We start from the raw sequence: 17,661 nt of genomic DNA on the forward strand, positions 1-17,661 counted from the left end.
ATTTGCGTGAGTACAGCGCGTCCCTTTCCTGCCCCGAAGGGTGGAACCCACTTGTGCATAATCAATGATGCACCCTGAAAGGGGACGGAGTGGTAAATTTCCGATCAGGCTGAGAAAGGGACGTGGGTTGGTTTTATTTGAGGCTTTGGGAATACGAAATGGGACGAATGATGCATGGAAAACAGATGTAATCTTAACCTCCGAGAAATACCCAGCCATGACTTGATCAGTTTCGAAATTGTACCAAAGGTATTCAGTTCCCACACTGATATGCCAAATTTGTGTAAGGATGTTATATGTAAAATTGCAGGGAATTTTGATTAGGGATTCGTAACCATCAGTTGTATTCACAATGCACAAATATGACGCACTTGGGGCACTGCCTGTCAATGGGGGAAATTTTACCTTCGGACAATGTGCACTCCAGGTTTCATTAGTAGGGAGTTGAGCATAGTCAGGGCTGAATAGGTCTGTTCTTTCAGCTCCAACAACTATTCCGTCTGCCTGTCCGAAGGCGAAACAATGGGGAACACATACCAGGCACACATCAGTATCGTTAATAAGTTGCACTAATCTGAGAACACCATTCACCCATGAGTTTCCATTTAACGAAGGTACAGGGTAAGAGAGAGTGTGGAAGAAGTAGTGAAGAGTGGTAAGAAGGAAAGGTGTGAGAAACGCACGCACATGGTGATCACCATCACGAATACGGAAAAAAGACAAGAAGTTAAAAGAAAAGGGTAAATGATAAATATAAATGGAGAAAGAAAGAAAGAAAGAAAGGTACCTGCAGTCTTATCTTATCTATTCTACATGGCCGATTCTTAATCTAAACTCTACCTAAATCACAGTAACAAATACCAAAACAAAGAGAAGTGAATTGGCAAGGAGAAATATGGGGTGGGTTTAGAGAGCCCCTCCCCCCCCCCCCCCCGAAACAATAAGTTCTATGTGAATAACAGATCCTATCTTTTCTATCTTATCTTATCCTAGAGCAAACGAATATTGCGGCAAAAATACAAAATAAAAGCAACGCTGGAGACAACAACAAAAATAACAGCAAAAATCTTGACCCAACAATAAAAGACGCAAATCAAGGGGTTGAGGTTCATCACAGTTCTTATCCTATTCAATTATGTCAAAGGGGACCACTTTATGTTGGAGTCTAATGTCTTTAAGATGAGTCCACACAGTGTCTTGTCCAAGTTTCACTGCTGTCGGGGTTACTGCTGTAACAGTGAAGGGTCCAACGTATACAGGATCCTTCCAAGTCTTTTGGATGAAATTCTTTCTCCACTCGGTGTCTCCTATTTCTACCTTTCCGGTTGGTTGCAGAGCCGTATCCGGATGATTTCCTGCAACTGGACGTATTTCTCACCGAACAGCGTTTCCAGCGTGCTGTGCCCTTCCGTAAAGGATGGCGACTATCGGGTCTTAAGCAGAGGTGTATATGTCGAGCACGTGCTGCTTAAAAATAAAAAACAGTCTAGCTACCCCTGGCAGCTTAACCTTCGCGATGACGCCCCGAGGAGGTTCGTATCCGAGGGTTTAATACTTATTCTCGCGATGACCTCTCATCCGAGTTCTCTCTTCACATGGGTTTCCACATGGATTTCCACTCGCGTCTGAGCTCCAATGTGGTATGTCGTCCGATCAGTTTGTTCAGCCAGGAGATTCGTCTGATGCGGTGCTGGGGTCTGAGTCACATAACCGGAACCATCCTCTGCTACCAAATGTAGATCTGAGTAATGAAGCTGCAGTCACAGTTGATAATCTAAAACGCAAGTTTTATTAATGAAAAGACAAAGACAAAAAGAGGAACAAAAAAGAGGAAGTTAATTTGTTCCAGAATAGCGAGCAATACAGCAAGGGTGTCAGCTCTAAATCTATTCAGTGTTACTGCGCTGTGCACTGCTTTTTAAACTTTACATTGTGTCCAATAAGAATGCATTGACAAGCTTCCTGGGTGTATTTTCTTCTTCCGGTCACTAATAGGATAGGTCACTTTTTAGTCCAATCAAATTCAGTCTCTGGGGTGTTGGCTCCTTTTTGCACGTACACAAGAAAGTCCATTAAACTGGCCAGAACTGGTTGCTCAGAAGTACATTGTCACAGAAAATGTCACAGAAATCTTAAAGCCATATTTTCCATACACATACAGTAGTATTATCCTATCGCTATACTCTTCCCCAACACACAAGGGATTTCTACCCATAAAGTCCTGTTGTACTCTATGCCATCCCGGACAAGGCACCACTCATCTCCAAAATAAAAACATAAGAAATTGCCATGCTGGGTCAGACTAAGGGTCCATCAAGCCCAGCATCCTGTTTCCAACAGAGGCCAAAACCAGGCCACAAGAACCTGGCAATTACCCACACACTAAGAAGATCCCATGCTACTGATGCAATTAATAGCAGTGGCTATTCCCTAAGTAAACTTGATTAATAGCCATTAATGGACTTCTCCTCCAAGAACGTATCCAAACCTTTTTTGAACCCAGCTACACTAACTGCACTAACCACATCCTCTGGCAACAAATTCCAGAGCTTTATTGTGCATTGAGTGAAAAAGAATTTTCTCCGATTAGTCTTAAATATGCTACTTGCTAACTTCATGGAATGCCCCCTAGTCCTTCTATTATTCGAAAGTGTAAATAACCGAGTCACATCTACTCGTTCAAGACCTCTCATGATCTTAAAGACCTCTATCATATCCCCCCTCAGCCATCTCTTCTCCAAGCTGAACAGCCCTAACCTCTTCAGCCTTTCCTCATAGGGAAGCTGTTCCATCCTCTTTATCATTTTGGTTGCCCTTCTCTGTACCTTCTCCATCGCAACTATATCTTTTTTGAGATGCGGCGACCAGAATTGTACACAGTATTCAAGTTGTGGTCTCACCATGGAGAGATATAGAGGCAATATGACATTTTCCGTTCTATTAACCATTCCCTTCCTAATAATTCCTAACATTCTATTTGCTTTTTTGACTGCTGCAGCACACTGAGCTGACGATTTTAAAGTATTATCCACTATGATGCCTAGATCTTTTTCCTGGGTGGTAGCTCCTAATATGGAACCTAACATCGTGTAACTACGGCAACAGTTATTTTTCCCTATATGCAACACCTTGCACTTGTCCACATTAAATTTCATCTGCCATTTGGATGTCCAATCTTCAAGTCTTGCAAGGTCCTCCTGCAATGTATCACAGTCTGCTTGTGATTTAACTACTCTGAATAATTTTGTATCATCTGCAAATTTGATAACCTCACTCGTATTCCTTTCCAGATCATTTATATATATATATTGAAAAGCACCGGTCCAAGTACAGATCCCTGAGGCACTCCACTGTTTACCCTTTTCCACTGAGAAAATTGACCATTTAATCCTATTCTCTGTTTCCTGTCTTTTAACCAGCTTGTAATCCACGAAAGGACATCGCCTCCTATCTCATGACTTTTTAGTTTTCGTAGAAGCCTCTCATGAGGGACTTTGTCAAACGCCTTCTGAAAATCCAAATACACTACATCTACCGGTTCACCTTTATCCACATGTTTATTAACCCCTTCCACAAAATGCTCCTCTCTATCATTGCAATATAATTTGTACCCTGGTATAGCACTGTCCCATTGGTTATCCTCCTTCCACCATGTCTCTGAGATGCCAATTAAGTCTATGTCATCATTCACTACTGTACATTCTAATTCTCCCATCTTACTTCTTAGATTTCTGGCATTAGTGTACAAACATTTCAATGTGGGGTTTTTGTTTGTATTAACATTCTACTTTTCAGTTGTCAGGGATAAAGGAAAATTGGTTCTTACCTGCTAATTTTCGTTCCTGTATTACCACAATCAGTCCAGGCTGCTGGGTTTTGCCTCCCTTCCAACAGATGGAGACAGAAAAAAACTTGAAGAGCACCCCCTCTTAACCTAGTGTGCACCTGCATCTCTTTAGTATGAACATTACCAAAGCAGAGCATAATAAGTAGCGTAGATCAAGCAAAGGACAAGAAGAAAACCAACCAAATAAAAATGAACATGTGAAAAAACCGAACCCAGGATAAGGAGAAACCTGTAGCCTTCTTCAGTCTATGGGATAATCAGAGCGGACTCTCAAGAAAACTGAGTGAAAAAAAAACCCTCAAAGGGAGGGCATCTGGACTGTTCCATGGTACTAAAGGAATGAAAATTAGCAGGTAAGAACCAGTGCCTGGATGTCCAAACAGTAGTGCCGAACAAAAGCGTGTAGAGACTTCCACGTTACTGCCCTGCAACTTTCTTGTGGAGAGACCAACTGGCTTTCTGCCTAGGAAGGAGCCTGAGATCGAATCGAATGTGCTTTTAATCCATCAGGCACAGGCCAGCCGAGACAAAATGTAAGCGGAAGCAATGATCTCTTTCAACCAATGGGCTATGGTCGCCTTAGACGTTTTGTGACCCTTCTTAACGCCACTCCACTAAACGAACAGATGATTAGAAAATCGGAAGGCATTCATGACCTCAAGATAATGCAACAGAACCCTTCTGACATCAAGGCGCCTCAACTCCATAGCGTGAGGCACATCTGACTCAACATTAGGAAAGGCCAGAAGTTCCACAAATTGATTCAGATGAAAGGCCGAAACATCTTTGGGCAAAAAGGATGGAACTGTTCTGAGAGACACTCCGGAGTTGGAAATGCACAAAAAGGGCTCTCTGCAAGAAAGAGCTTGGAGCTCAGATACCCTCCTTGCTGAAAAGATTGCCAACAAAAACACCACTTTCAAAGTGAGATCCTTCAAGGTGGCCTTCTTAAGAGGTTCCAAAGGGGTTCAACTCAGACTCTTAATACTAAATTAAGGCTCTAAGATGGACATAGCTGACGGAATGGGGGATTCAAACGCTTCACCCCCTGAGGAAGTGTACCACATCTGGATGCACAGCAAGAGCCATACCATGAACTTTGCCTCTGAGGCACGCCAAAGGCCGCCACCTGCACTCGGAGGGAATTTAAGGACAACCCTTTGTTTAAGCCTTTCTGTAAGAATGCCAGGATTTGCGCCACCGAGGATTGATGAGGGAGAACCCCCTGCTCGTGACACCACGATTCGAAGACTCTCCACACCCTGTCATAAGTCAAAGAAGTGGAGGACTTCTGAGCCTGAAGTAGAGTGGTAATTACATCCTCCGGATAACCTTTCTTCCTCAATTTCCACCTCTCAAAAGCCAGGTCGCTAGACAAAAGCAATCCGCCTGGTCGAAAAATACAGGGCTTTAACGAAGCAGATTTGGGAGATGACCTAGTCACAGGGGACCGTCCACTGCGAAATTGATTAAGTCCATGAACCAGGGCTGCTGGGTCCACTCCAGGGCTACCAAGATTACAGTCCTGGAATGAACTTCTACCCTTCGGAGAATCTTGCCTATCAGAGGCCAAGGAGGGAACGCATAAAGGAGAACATCGGTCGGCCATGGGAGCACCAGCGCATCGACCACTTCCGCTCGGTGTTCTCTTCTGCTACTGAAGAAGCGTGGAGCCTTGGCATTCCTTTGAGTCGCCATCAAGTCCAGATGGTGAGGGCCCCCATCTGTGAGAGACAAGGGACATCACTTTGTCTGAAAGTTCCCACTCTCTGGGGTTTAGCCACTGCCAGCTCAGAAAATCCGCTTCCACATTGTCTGTTCCCGCAATGTGCGAGACCGCCAGCAAGGCGAGATGCTGCTCCACCCAGCCCATGAGCTGCTCCGCTTCTGCAGCTACCGGATAACTCTTGGTACCTCCTTGACAGTTGATGTAAGCCACCATCGTAGCACTGTCGGACAAGTCTCGCACTGCCCGGTTGCATACCAGAGGCAGGACGTTCTGCAGTGCAGACATACCGCTCTCATTTCTGGGCATTTGATGGACCAGTTCACCTCCTCTGATGACCACTGGTCCTGAACCGAACGAGACTGGCACACCGCTCTCCAACTGGAGAGACTGGCATCCATGGTCACTAACACCCACTGAGGCACCTCGAGGTCCACTCCAAGACTCAAGTGATCTGGGACAAGCCACCACCCAAGACTGGACCTGACAGACTCTGTAAGCAGTAAGAGAACCTGAAATTCTTCTGACATTGGATACCAGTGGGAGAGTAACGTTCTCTGTAACGTCCGCATATGAGCAGACACCCACGGGACCAACTCCAAAGTGGACGCCATGGAGTCGAGGACCTGCAAGTACTCCCAGACCTTGGAACCTACAAGAGGTGATGAACTTTCTGCATCATTTGCTGCTCCATTCCTCCTGGAGAAATACCTTTCCCATGCAGATGTCAAACCTGGCCCTCAAGAAGTCCAGTACTTGAGATGGAAGAAGGTGACATTTGGCCTGATTGACGACCCAGCCGAGGGATTCCAGAAGATGCATGACTTTGGCGAACGCCATCTCTCGACTTCACCCAAATGAGCCAGTTGTCCAGGTACAGGTGAACCAGCACACCCTCCCTTCTGAGAGCTGCCACCACCAAAACTACCATCACCTTGATGAAAGTGCGGCTAGCCATAGTGAGACCAAATGGGAGAGCACAGAACTGGAAATACATTCCGAGGATCATGAAGTGAAGAAAGCTCTAGTGATCCCTAAGGATAGCGATGTGCAAGTACGCTTCTGTAAAATCCAGGGAAGCCAAGAATTCCTCACTGCAGACCACCGCAATGACCGAACGCAGGGTCTCCATCCGGAAATGTGGCACTTTGAGGGCTTTGTTCACCTTTTTCAGATCCAGGATCAGCCGGAAGGAGCCTTCCTTCTTTGGGACCACAAAATAGATGGAATAACACCCTGTCTTCCACTGCTCCTGGGGAACGATGGCCCGTAGGCACTGCAAGCGTTGGAGGGTCTGGCGAATAATCTGTTCTTTCAAGCGGAAGCCGCACGGTCTGGAAGAGGCTGAGCAAGTTCTAATGCGTAGGCGTGTTCTATGATGCTTAGGACCCACTGGTCAGAGGTTATCTTGGCCCACTCCTCGTAAAACAGGGATATTTGTCTGCCTACCACAGGAACCAAGGAATGGGCCAACTAAATCTCATTGAGAGGACTTGGAACCCAGGGGCGCTTGACAGACCTCATCTTGAGGGGGTCTACGGCCCCAAAGAATGAGACCAGGATTGAGACCTTCCAGAAGTCTGCCTTTGTGTATTTATTTTTTTTGTTGGAACTGAAGAGTTGGTTCAACACCTCAGGTTTTGCACCACCTCCATCTACTGGAGACTGAGAAATACTGAAGAGATGCAGGTGGCACACCAGGTTAAGAGGGGGTGCTCTTCAAGTTTTTCTCTGTCTCCATCTGCCGGAAGGGAGGCAAAACCCAGCAGTTTGGACTGATCCGGGTACGTAGAGGGAATTTGGAATCTTTTAGCTCAGGTGATTCTTTACTTATAGGCACATAGACTACTTTTCTTATTATTGGAACCGCTCTGTTGGGATGCCCTAACTCTAATGCTTCATGAATATCCTTCAAAGATACTTCCCTCCGAACCATGCGCTGCTGAGCAACTATCGGCTTTCTCCTTTGTTCTACTTTAAAAGCTGCTCTCTCTCCTTTTTAAAGGTTAGCGCAGCAGCCTGGTTCCACCCTGGTTAAGGTGGAGCCCATCCCTTCGGAAAAGACTCCCCCTTTCCCAAAAGGCTCCCCAGTTCCTTACAAAACTGAACCCCCTCTTGCCTGCACCATCGGCTCATCCACACATTGAGACTCCAGAGCTCTGCCTGCCTCTAGGGACCTGCATGTGGAACAGATAACATTTCAGAGAATGCTACCCTGGAGTTTCTGCTTTTCAATTTTCTACCTAAGAGCATAAATTTGGCTTCCAGAACCTCCCTCCCACATTTTCCATTATCGTTGTTGCCCACGTATACCACAACAGCTGGCTCCTCCTCAGCACTGTCTAAAATCCTACCTAGGTGACGTGTGAGGTCCGCCACCTTTGCACCAGGTAGGCATGTTACCAGATGATCCTCACACCCACCACCCAGCCATCTACATTCCTAATAATCGAATCACCAACTATGACAGCCAACCTAACACTTCCGTCCTAGGCAGTAGTCCTGGGAGACACATCCTCGGTAAGAGAGGACATGGCGAGCAGGTCCTTGCTACAGGATCATTTCCTGCCACACCACGTTGATGCTCTCTAACCAGGAGACCTTCTTCCTCCAAGGTAGCACCAGGGCTGCCAGACTGGAGTTGGGGCTTGGCTACTATGTCCCTGAAGATCTCTGCCTCAGCTCCTCCAGGTCTGCCTCTCTCGCCTCCAGAGATCAGACTCATTCTCCGAGAGACATGAGCTCTTTGCACCAGCTGCACACATACAACCTCTCCCCATCCCTTCCAACTGATCCTCTCTCACCCCAAGCCCTTCTTATAACCTCCAAGTGATCCTCTGTCATCCCTTCCCTTTCACCCCATCCAGTCCCTCTTCACTCATCTCCCATCCCCTCTTGCTTCTTCCCTTACCCCCAGCTGATCCCCTCTCAACCCCTAGTTCTTACACCTTCCCAGTGGATCTTCTGACATTCTCCTACTCCCTCCACAGCCAACCTGTCTTCACTTTATCCAGTTCTCAAATGCCTCCTGTCTCTCATCCTTCCTTTCTATTCGGGTCAGTGGAAGCTTATTCTTTTGGTCATGGACCAAAAATGGATGACAACTGGTGGAAAAAAGGGAACAGGCTGATGAAAGGGGCAACATTTTTCTCTTGAGTAGGTTCAGCGGTGAGGGAGGGAAGAGAAGCAGTGGCATGCTCCACTGGCCCATGCATATTCAGCCCTTCTCTCCCATCCCCTTCACTCATGACTGATCCTAGGCCTGAAAGTTATCTGCAAGCAGCAGCGACAGCAGCATTACTAATAAAAGTCAGTAGAGGGCCTGTAGACTAGTGCAAGCTCACAGGCCCTGCAGCAGTCTTGATCCCTCCTTGTACATGTCTTCCCATTACAAAAGAAACTCATGAAAGGACAGTGCCACTGTAGGGCCTGTGAGTGTGTACTGGCTCATAAGCCCTATGCCAAATTCCACTACTAATGCTGCTGCTGTCGTCACTCGAACAGTCAGTCCTGTCATTTGAGGCACTGATGAACCAAACTGAAGGTTCTGCGACCTCATCTGGGGTCCCAACCCACAATTTGGTCGGATGTGCCTAGTGTATTTAAGAATGTGTCACTGCAACTTTTCTAGATGAGAAAGACAAGGTGTTGATTATAAAGAAAGAAAGATTTGGCTTTGCATCTTCAAAAAAATGTGAAGACCTTTATTGTACATGAAGAGCATTGAAAGAAATACTTTCAGAATACTTGACAAAGTGTTTCATACCAATTCAAGTTCATTCTTAGAAATGAGCAACTTCCCTGGGACCCTGTTAGACTTGTGCCACAGTAGGAAGAAATCTGATAAAACTCTTACTTTTGCAATGGATCATTCATTTTCTTCAAATTATTATGGAAACGTAAGGCTTGGATGTCCTGCGACTCTATTTTAGGTGGCAGGAGTCCCTGAAGTCCAAGTATCTGACGTTCCTCCAACGTGAATGCCATTCCCTGGAAACATAAAATACATTTAAACCCACAGGCATTATCCAGGACAGACACCACAGTACTTTATGCAACTGTCTATTTATAGTAAACCTGAAGGACATTAGGATAAAAGCCTAGTGCAGGATTAAACTCTGGTCCATGGGATTTGGTGCTGCTGCTAAACAGACAATTAGAAATACTTTTTTCTGCCAGGTTTGCACAAAATAAATTTCTATATCTATTAAAAGTAATACAATCTCCTTTGGGAGGATATATATAAGAAGCACTACATTTTATTAATTTTTTGGGGATATCTATGTTTGTTTATACCAATGAATAGTGCATTTAGAACATGAGAACTGGGGTTTCAAAAGGACAGTACTTGCTAACATTAACCAGGCAAAAGACCTGGGCAAAACATCCTGCCTGCTGCTGAGGCAGACCTTCTCCTCTGGGACTTTAGAGGACCCAGGCAATGGGTGGGGGTGGCAGAGGCAGGGCAAGGCCTAATACATGCTGCATACAGATTCTAATAGGATTGCACCTAGGGGACCCACTGTAGGGACCACCTGAGAGGTCCACAGGATCTCCAACCCTCAGCATAGCTCAACTTTGTGCTTCCCTAATGCGGAGGCCTCCAATGGAGTCTCCTCTGGTAAAAGGCCCTGTGAGATTCGTAGGCCTTCAGAATATGAAGTTACACCCCTCCAGATGCTGCTGCTATTCCAAAAGGTTCCCTGCCTGCTCCTGCCCTTCCTGGGAGAGAGTGGCCAAATACATTGTGGGGGAGTCTGCTCCACATCCCAGCCACCTACCGAGCACAAGAAACCTGCCCCTGTTGGCATCTTAGTACCACAAGACCACCTACTTTTGGCTTTACAGTATGGACTTTTTTTTTTTTTCAGGTGGGAGTTGAGGGGAGAAAGCCACTGAGAATTATGCCGTCCTCAGTGAGCATTCGCTGCTATCCTACTGCTGCTTTTTTTTTTTTTTTTTGCAGCCATGGCTTCTGATATGGGAAAAATCCACAACCTGCCTAGCTTAGCACTGTTCCCGGCTAGTTGCTGCCGACTCCCACGGAGACCCACCCCATATGTGGCCTACCACAGCCTCACGCTAAACTCCTCGCTACAAGAGCAATAGCACAGTCATGATACTCTGTTGCGTGGCTTGCACTCTCCCTCAGGGCCCCGGGGGTCAAAAACAAATCATGTGCTCACCATCTCCTAGGTCCCCATACCGACAGACATGGCCCGCTGCTAAGGGTCTTGGTGTTTCTTTCCTGTCGCTCTATTTCATCTTTTTTTTTTTTTTTTTAAATTCTAATGATGCCCACAGCACCCAGAAGGAAAGAAGTGGCAGACAGACACAAAAAGCAGAGCAGGAAGAAAAAAGGGGGAGGCAGAGGAAGGGGATGGAGAGAGCAGCCCACATTCCTAATACTCACCTCAGGTTCCCAATTCTCTGGGATGGAGGACAGGGAACCCCTCTAGCAGAGTACACACCAGATGCCTAGGGGTATGTGAGGGGACTTGAGGAAAGCTCAACCGGGAGAGTTTTCTTTTTCCTAAACAGGAGCGGGCTACTAAGGGGGGAGAAGCAGTCCTAATGGACAGTTGCTCCAGGAACCTTGGGCTCAACAAGGCCAAGAATGAACCAGGATTCTAGGAGCTATGCTCACATCTATAGCTGCTGGAGATTGGCCAGGATCACCCTTCCCTTATAGCCCAGAGTAAGATCATAAAAGAAGTGTGTCCCCTGTCTCCGTCAGCTGTGGAAGACTAGAAAATACCATGCCTGATGACTGGTCTAGCAGGAAGATAAGGAACCATATTTAGTCCTGGTGGAATTCTGCGCTACTGCAGACCTCAGAATTCCCCTCCTGCACAGAATTCACCAAGGTCCCCGGCATGCAGTGAGTGGAAGCCGTCCCACTCATAGCGAAGACGGAGTAGGCTCACCCACTGGACGCTAAGGTCTGTTTCATCTTCAGCATAAGAGGGAAGGCTCTGCTTGCGGTGCAGGCCCTTGTGGGATGGCCTCTGCTCGTAGCGTATCTGGGCCTGTGCCACAAGCAGGACAGCCTCCGCTCACAGCATGCCTGAGCCTGCTTGATCTTCGCCAAGAGCAGGACAGCCTCGACTTGCGGCAAAGATGGAAAAGGCCCCAGTGTGCTGCGAGCAGAGGCCGTCCCACTTGTGGCAAACATGAAGCAGGCACCAGGTGAGAATGAATATGAGTGTATGTGTAAGACTGCGAGCCTGGGGAATGAGAGAGAGAGAGAGAGCGCATGTGTGAGGGTGCATGGGTGTGGGTGCCAGAGAGAGGGAGCCCATGTAAGGAGAGTGTACATGGGTGCTGGTTTGTGTGAAAAAGGGATTGTGTTTGTGTGAGGGTGCATGTTTATTTGGGAGAGAGGGAGCCTGTGCGAGGGGGTGTGTGTGTGTGTGTGTGTGTGTGTGTGTGTGCGCGCGCGCAAGAGAGTGAGTCTATGTGCAGGGGTTTGTAAAAGAAAGACATAGGTAGCCTGAGTGAGGGTGTATGTGAAGGGGAGAGAGAGGGAGCCCGTATGAGAGTGTGTGCATGTGTGTGTGCGTGTGCAAAAGAGGGAGCCCGTATGAGGGTGTGTGTGTGTGGATGTGTGCGAAACAGGAAGCCCATTTGAGGGGGGGTGTGTGCGCGAAAGAGGGAGCCCGTATGAGGGTGAAGGTGTGGGTGTGCATGAAAGAGGGAGCCCATATGAGGGTGAGGGTGTGTGCAAGAGGGAGCCCGTATGAGGGGGTGTGTGTGTGTGTGCGCGCGCGTGTGAAAGAGGGAGCCTGTATGAGGGTGTGTGTGTGCGCGAAAGAGGGAGCCTGTATGAGGGTGTGTGTGTGTGTGTGTGTGCACGAAAGAGGGAGCCTGTATGAGGGGTGTGTGTGTGTGTGTGTGTGTGTGCGTGTGCAAAAGAGGGAGCCCGTATGAGGGTGTGTGTGTGTGTGCGCAAAAGAGGGAGCCCGTATGAGGGTGAGGGTGTGGGTGTGCGCGAAAGACGAAGCCCGTATGAGGGTGAGGGTGTGTGCAAGAGGGAGCCCGGGTGAGGGTGTGTGTGTGTGCGTGTGTGTGTGTGTGTGTGTGTACGAAAGAGGGAGCTCGTATGAGGGTGCGTGCATGTTTGTGCGCATGTGCGAAACAGAAAGCCCGTATGAGGGTGTGTGTGTGCGCAAAAGAGGGAACCCTTATGAGGGTGTGGGTGTGCGAAAGAGGGAGCCTGTATGAGGGTGTGTGTGTATGTGCGCGTGCGAGTGAGAGAGAATGAGCTTGTATGGGGGTGTGCAAGAGAGAGCGGGGAGTCTGTATGAAGGTGTGTAGGTGTGCGTGCATGAGAGACAGAGAGAGAGCCTGTATGAGGGGGATATGTATATGCGAGAGAGACAGAGCCTGTATGAGGGGATATGTATATGCAAGATATATATATATATATATATATATATATATATATATACACACATATACATGTACCGCCTCTTGGCGTAATTTTATGTTCTGTTTCAATGTAAACCGATGTGATCTGTATTTCATACAGGAACACCGGTATATAAAAATCTAAAAAATAAATAAATAAATAAGAGAGACAGAGCATGTATGAGGGGGGGTGTATGCGCACTAGAGAGACGGAATGTGCGTGTGTGAGAGCAAGAGAGTGCCTGTGTGAAAGGCAGTACTAAGAGAGGGATCAAACTCTGGGAGTGGAGATAGAGTGGAAGGGATTGAGCCTAGAGGGGGAGGGTAAAGATAGTGGCAAGTGGAGGAGTAAAAGAAGACTGGCCAGGGGAGTAAGGAGAGAGGGTGGAAGAGACACTCTTACAGTGAACTTCTAGGGAAATTCTGCATCTTTAAGTAATAACTTTTTTCTATATTACATTTTAAATTACTTACTTAAAGACTGGCATGTATATTGTGTTATCTTGACCAATATAAAGTATGCAGAATTTTAAGTTTGTGTGTGCAGAATTTTAAATTTTTTTGCACAGAATTCCCCCAGGAATTTAATTTCGATTTATACTTATATATATTTAATATTTAATTTGTATTCATACTTTTTATTATTTTTATTTTATTTTTACTTTCACTTTAGGAAAAAGAATAATATTTATTATTTTGCTCATTATTGTAAACCGTTTTTGTTCAAATCTAATTTGCTAAAGTCGGTATATAAAAAGTCTTATATAAATAAAATAAATAAATAAAAAATCAAAACAGTGGCAATATCACCTCTTTTTTTCTACTAAAAATTACCATCTTCAGGCACCCAAGCTCCTTCAGTGCCTTTCTGCTGCTCTGAAATCTCATCATCGGTAATGACTCCAATTTCATTTCCAGCTAACTGTCCATCAAAATGCATAACCTCCCTCACCTAGACATGTTCATACAAGCAATACCACAACTTCCCCTTCCTCCTTCCCCACAGTTTCTACATTTTACAAACCTTGTTTGTTCTGGGGTTTAACATCAGCGCTCTGCCCTTCTCTTTGGTGTGCACACGACACGCCAGCGTGCAGGGAGCAGCAATCATTCTCAGTCTGGACAACATTTCTGCTCTGTAACCGGGCGAATTAAAAGCAGACAAAGGCAAATCATTCTATTAGGAAGACACTAAACATATCTCAGTCACTCTAATGGTTGTTACAATTATCCATTTCATTAAAGACATAATGGCAGAATGATTTTTTTCAAAACAATTTACTTGGATAAACAGCAATTTACCTTGGCTATTCAGCTGGCTGAAAAACTGTTCTCCCTCCATGCAACTATTTTATTTATTTACAGTAATTTATTCTCAGTCTACTTACCAGAACTTATCTGGGCGTATCAACAACATCATAAATGTTAAAATACACAAACCATGCCAACATATATAAAGCCCCGAGACATCCTTAACTAATCCCCAAAAACCTACCGGAATAAGTAGGCCTTAACCTGCTTCCAAAAGAATGTATCACCCTGAATCGGATGGACCTCAGTAGGAAGGCTATGCCATAAAACTGGATCTAACCCACAAGAAGGCCCAAGTTCTCGTTTCCTGCAAATGGGCAGTCCTAGTCACAGTCAGTCAGCAGGGAAGCCCCTGCTGGCTGCAAAGAATGAGGTGGACAATAAATACCATGACATACAAGTCTTCAAATAATCTGGCCTGTCTCCCATGTGCAGCTCAAAATGTCAAAATTAAAATCTTAAAAATGTAATCCTTTGTAACTATGGGAGCCAATGCAAAGCTTTCAAACTGGGGAAACACGTTTCCGCAATGGACACCCACTTAAACGTGCTGCAGCATTTAACATGATTTTTGATGCCTCAAAGTAACACCCAGGCAAACCTATTTATAAGGCATTGCAGTGATCCAAAGTAGTAAGCACAAATGCTTGCATTAAAATCCTAAAATACACCTTATCTAAAAAAAAAAAAAAAAAGGCTGGGCATTCTTCCACAACATGCACACTTTTATAGCTGCATTGACAGGAGGCATTTCATGGGGGGAGGGAGGTGTTTGAATTGAATCAGGGAGGAAAAAAATGAGAGTATATGGGTGGCATTTTCAAATCTTTACCTGTACTTTTCCAGCAAAATAAATAAATAAATAAATAGATAAATTACCCCATGAAGAAGCAGGTTCAACTGATTGTGCATATTTTGATCCTGCAGCAAATTTCAGAACTCAAGCACCCTGCATAAAACCTATGCACATTTGCCCCAACACAGTTTGAAAACTGCCCCTCTAAATCTCTTTATGGAGCCTCTAGCACAGGGGTCAGGAACCTTTTTGGCTGAGAGAGCCATAAACGCCACATATTTTAAAATGTAATTCCATGAGAGCCATATAATATGTTTAAAACTAAATACAAGTAAATGTGTGCATTTTATGTAAGATCACACTTTTAAAGTACAATAAGTCTCTGAAAATATTACACCAGGCCTTAAGACACCAATACATCTCCTATTAGGAAAACGGACCAAGTCAGGCTGCTATAGAGTCCTACACAGAAACTACACGCCAGCAGAAAACCTCACCTGAATCACGTGCTGTCCCTCACCTAACATAGAATAAAGAGACCAAAACGCATAACAAGAAGCATGCAGACAAAAACTGAATTGGAAACTGCAACAAGCCAGAGTCTCTGTATGCAGTGTAACAAAGGAAAAAAGAAACATCACACATCCTTATAAAACAAATCAAGAAATATAAAATCATCAGCAGTAAAACTGTACTAACAAAAAGAACATATTTCGAAACAGCTGATGAGTGGAATATCCAATAATTAAAAACTCATATAAAACATTTCCAGATACCAACAAAATATTTCAAAATAGCAGACACAAAGATCCAGTAATGAAAAATAATAAGGATACAAAAATTTTTTTTGCTCTGCATACCTGGGAACGTTTGATATCCAGGTGTCCTGAGATTGTTCTGAATTAGCAGGAGGGTGGGGTGGTTTGCTTGGAACTTTCTCCTCTCTCAGTCACATACCAGCGCTCTCTCTCACACTGGCTCTCAATGACACACCTATACACACATGCTCTCAGTCACTCACATATACAAATGTTTTTTCTCTCTCACTTATATAGGCTCTTAATTACACATTTACACACATGCTGTCTATCTTTTCACGCTTACACACACACAGGCTTTCAATCACATAAATACATGCTGTCTTTTTCTCTCACACACAGACTCTCATTCACATGCTTACAAACATGTCCTCTCTTTCTCTCATTTACACACAGGCTCTCAATCACATACTCACATGCTCCCTCACCTAAATCAGCTCTCAATCACACACATACACACATGGTCTCTCTCTCTCATTTAAACACAGGCTCTCAATCACATACTCACATGCTCCCTCACCTAAATCAGCTCTCAATCACACAGACACACATGGTCTCTCTCTCTCATTTAAACACAGGCTCTCAATCACATACTCACATGCTCCATCACCTAAACCAGCTGTCAATCAGACACAGACACACATGATCTCTCTCTTACTTATACACACAGGCTCTTAATCATACATACACATGATCTCTCTCACACACAAAGGATCTCAATCATACACACATACTCTTTCAAACAAACAGGTTTTCAATTACAAACTTACACATACAGGTTCCCAATGGTAAACTTACATTCATGCTCTCTCTCTCACAGGCAGGATCTCAATCACAGACATACTCTCTTTCACATATACAGGCTCTCAATCATTCACATACATGCAATCTCTCACTCACACACACAGGATCTCAAACACACATGCTTGCTCGCTCATTCATTCACTCTCTCTCTCCCCCTTCCCCCCCCCCCCGGGAACTCGCGGCAGCAGCAGCCACCTCCCAACGCTAACCTCCTTCATTTTCAGCCCTCGCGGAGGCGAAGGCGGAGTCCCATCGGCCGCGGTTGAAGATTTTCATTTTCCTCCGAGCCGCGCTGCAGTCTTCTTCCCGTCGGACACTAGCGTGCCTGCGCGGGTCTTCCCGCGCAGGCACCCGATGACTCCAGCGCTGGCACCCGGCTCTCCACGCTAGTGTGGTCTCTTCTTCCCGCGCAGGCACCCGATGCTCTCCACTTCCTCTTCCGGGCCGCGGGGGGGGGGGGAGAAGAGAGCACGCCGGTGCCGCTGACTCCAGCTGTCCTGCCGCGTTCCGCCCGGGCTGACAGCATTTTAAGCCCGGGCGGCGGAGGACCGGGGAGCAGCTGGGTCAGCGGGGAACCGCGAAGTATGGCGACACTTGTCTGCGAGCCAGATGCAGCCCTCAAAAGAGCCATATCTGGCTCGCGAGCCATGGGTTCCCGACCCCTGCTCTAGCACAATCGCTTCTTTAAGTGCAGTGTTAATACAGCATTGAGTTGCTCGTATTGCAAATAGCAACTTAATGCCTTACCTTAACTCAAGTGTGCGTCTCAAATCGTCATGAGAAAAAAAATATATATAGATATATATCTAAGAATCTGCAGCTGACCAGAAGATCCCTTGCAGAACCACTCACAATCAGGACAGTTCTTTTATCACTTCTGAACATTTTGGCAAACCTCCCCAAACCTTTATCCTCAGTCTCTCCTGTCTCCCTCTCAGTAATTTGATAA

At 45.7% G+C, this 17,661-nt stretch overlaps 1 protein-coding gene across 2 annotated transcripts in view; it reads right to left on the bottom strand.

The window, feature by feature from the left end:
- Positions 1-17,661, bottom strand: part of ME2 (malic enzyme 2) — a 252,101-nt gene that overhangs the window by 188,764 nt on the left and 45,676 nt on the right. For both annotated transcript variants that reach the window (XM_029580037.1, XM_029580031.1), the window contains exons 2-3: positions 14,008-14,119; positions 9,430-9,563 (exon numbers count right to left, since the gene is read on the bottom strand). In XM_029580037.1, coding sequence (XP_029435897.1) covers positions 9,430-9,563; positions 14,008-14,112 — 239 coding nt within the window. In that variant the 5' untranslated portion in view covers positions 14,113-14,119. The remainder of the gene's footprint in view (positions 1-9,429; positions 9,564-14,007; positions 14,120-17,661) is intronic.

Source organism: Rhinatrema bivittatum, chromosome 1 (genome assembly GCF_901001135.1).
Source record: "Rhinatrema bivittatum chromosome 1, aRhiBiv1.1, whole genome shotgun sequence".
NCBI lineage: Eukaryota > Metazoa > Chordata > Amphibia > Gymnophiona > Rhinatrematidae > Rhinatrema > Rhinatrema bivittatum.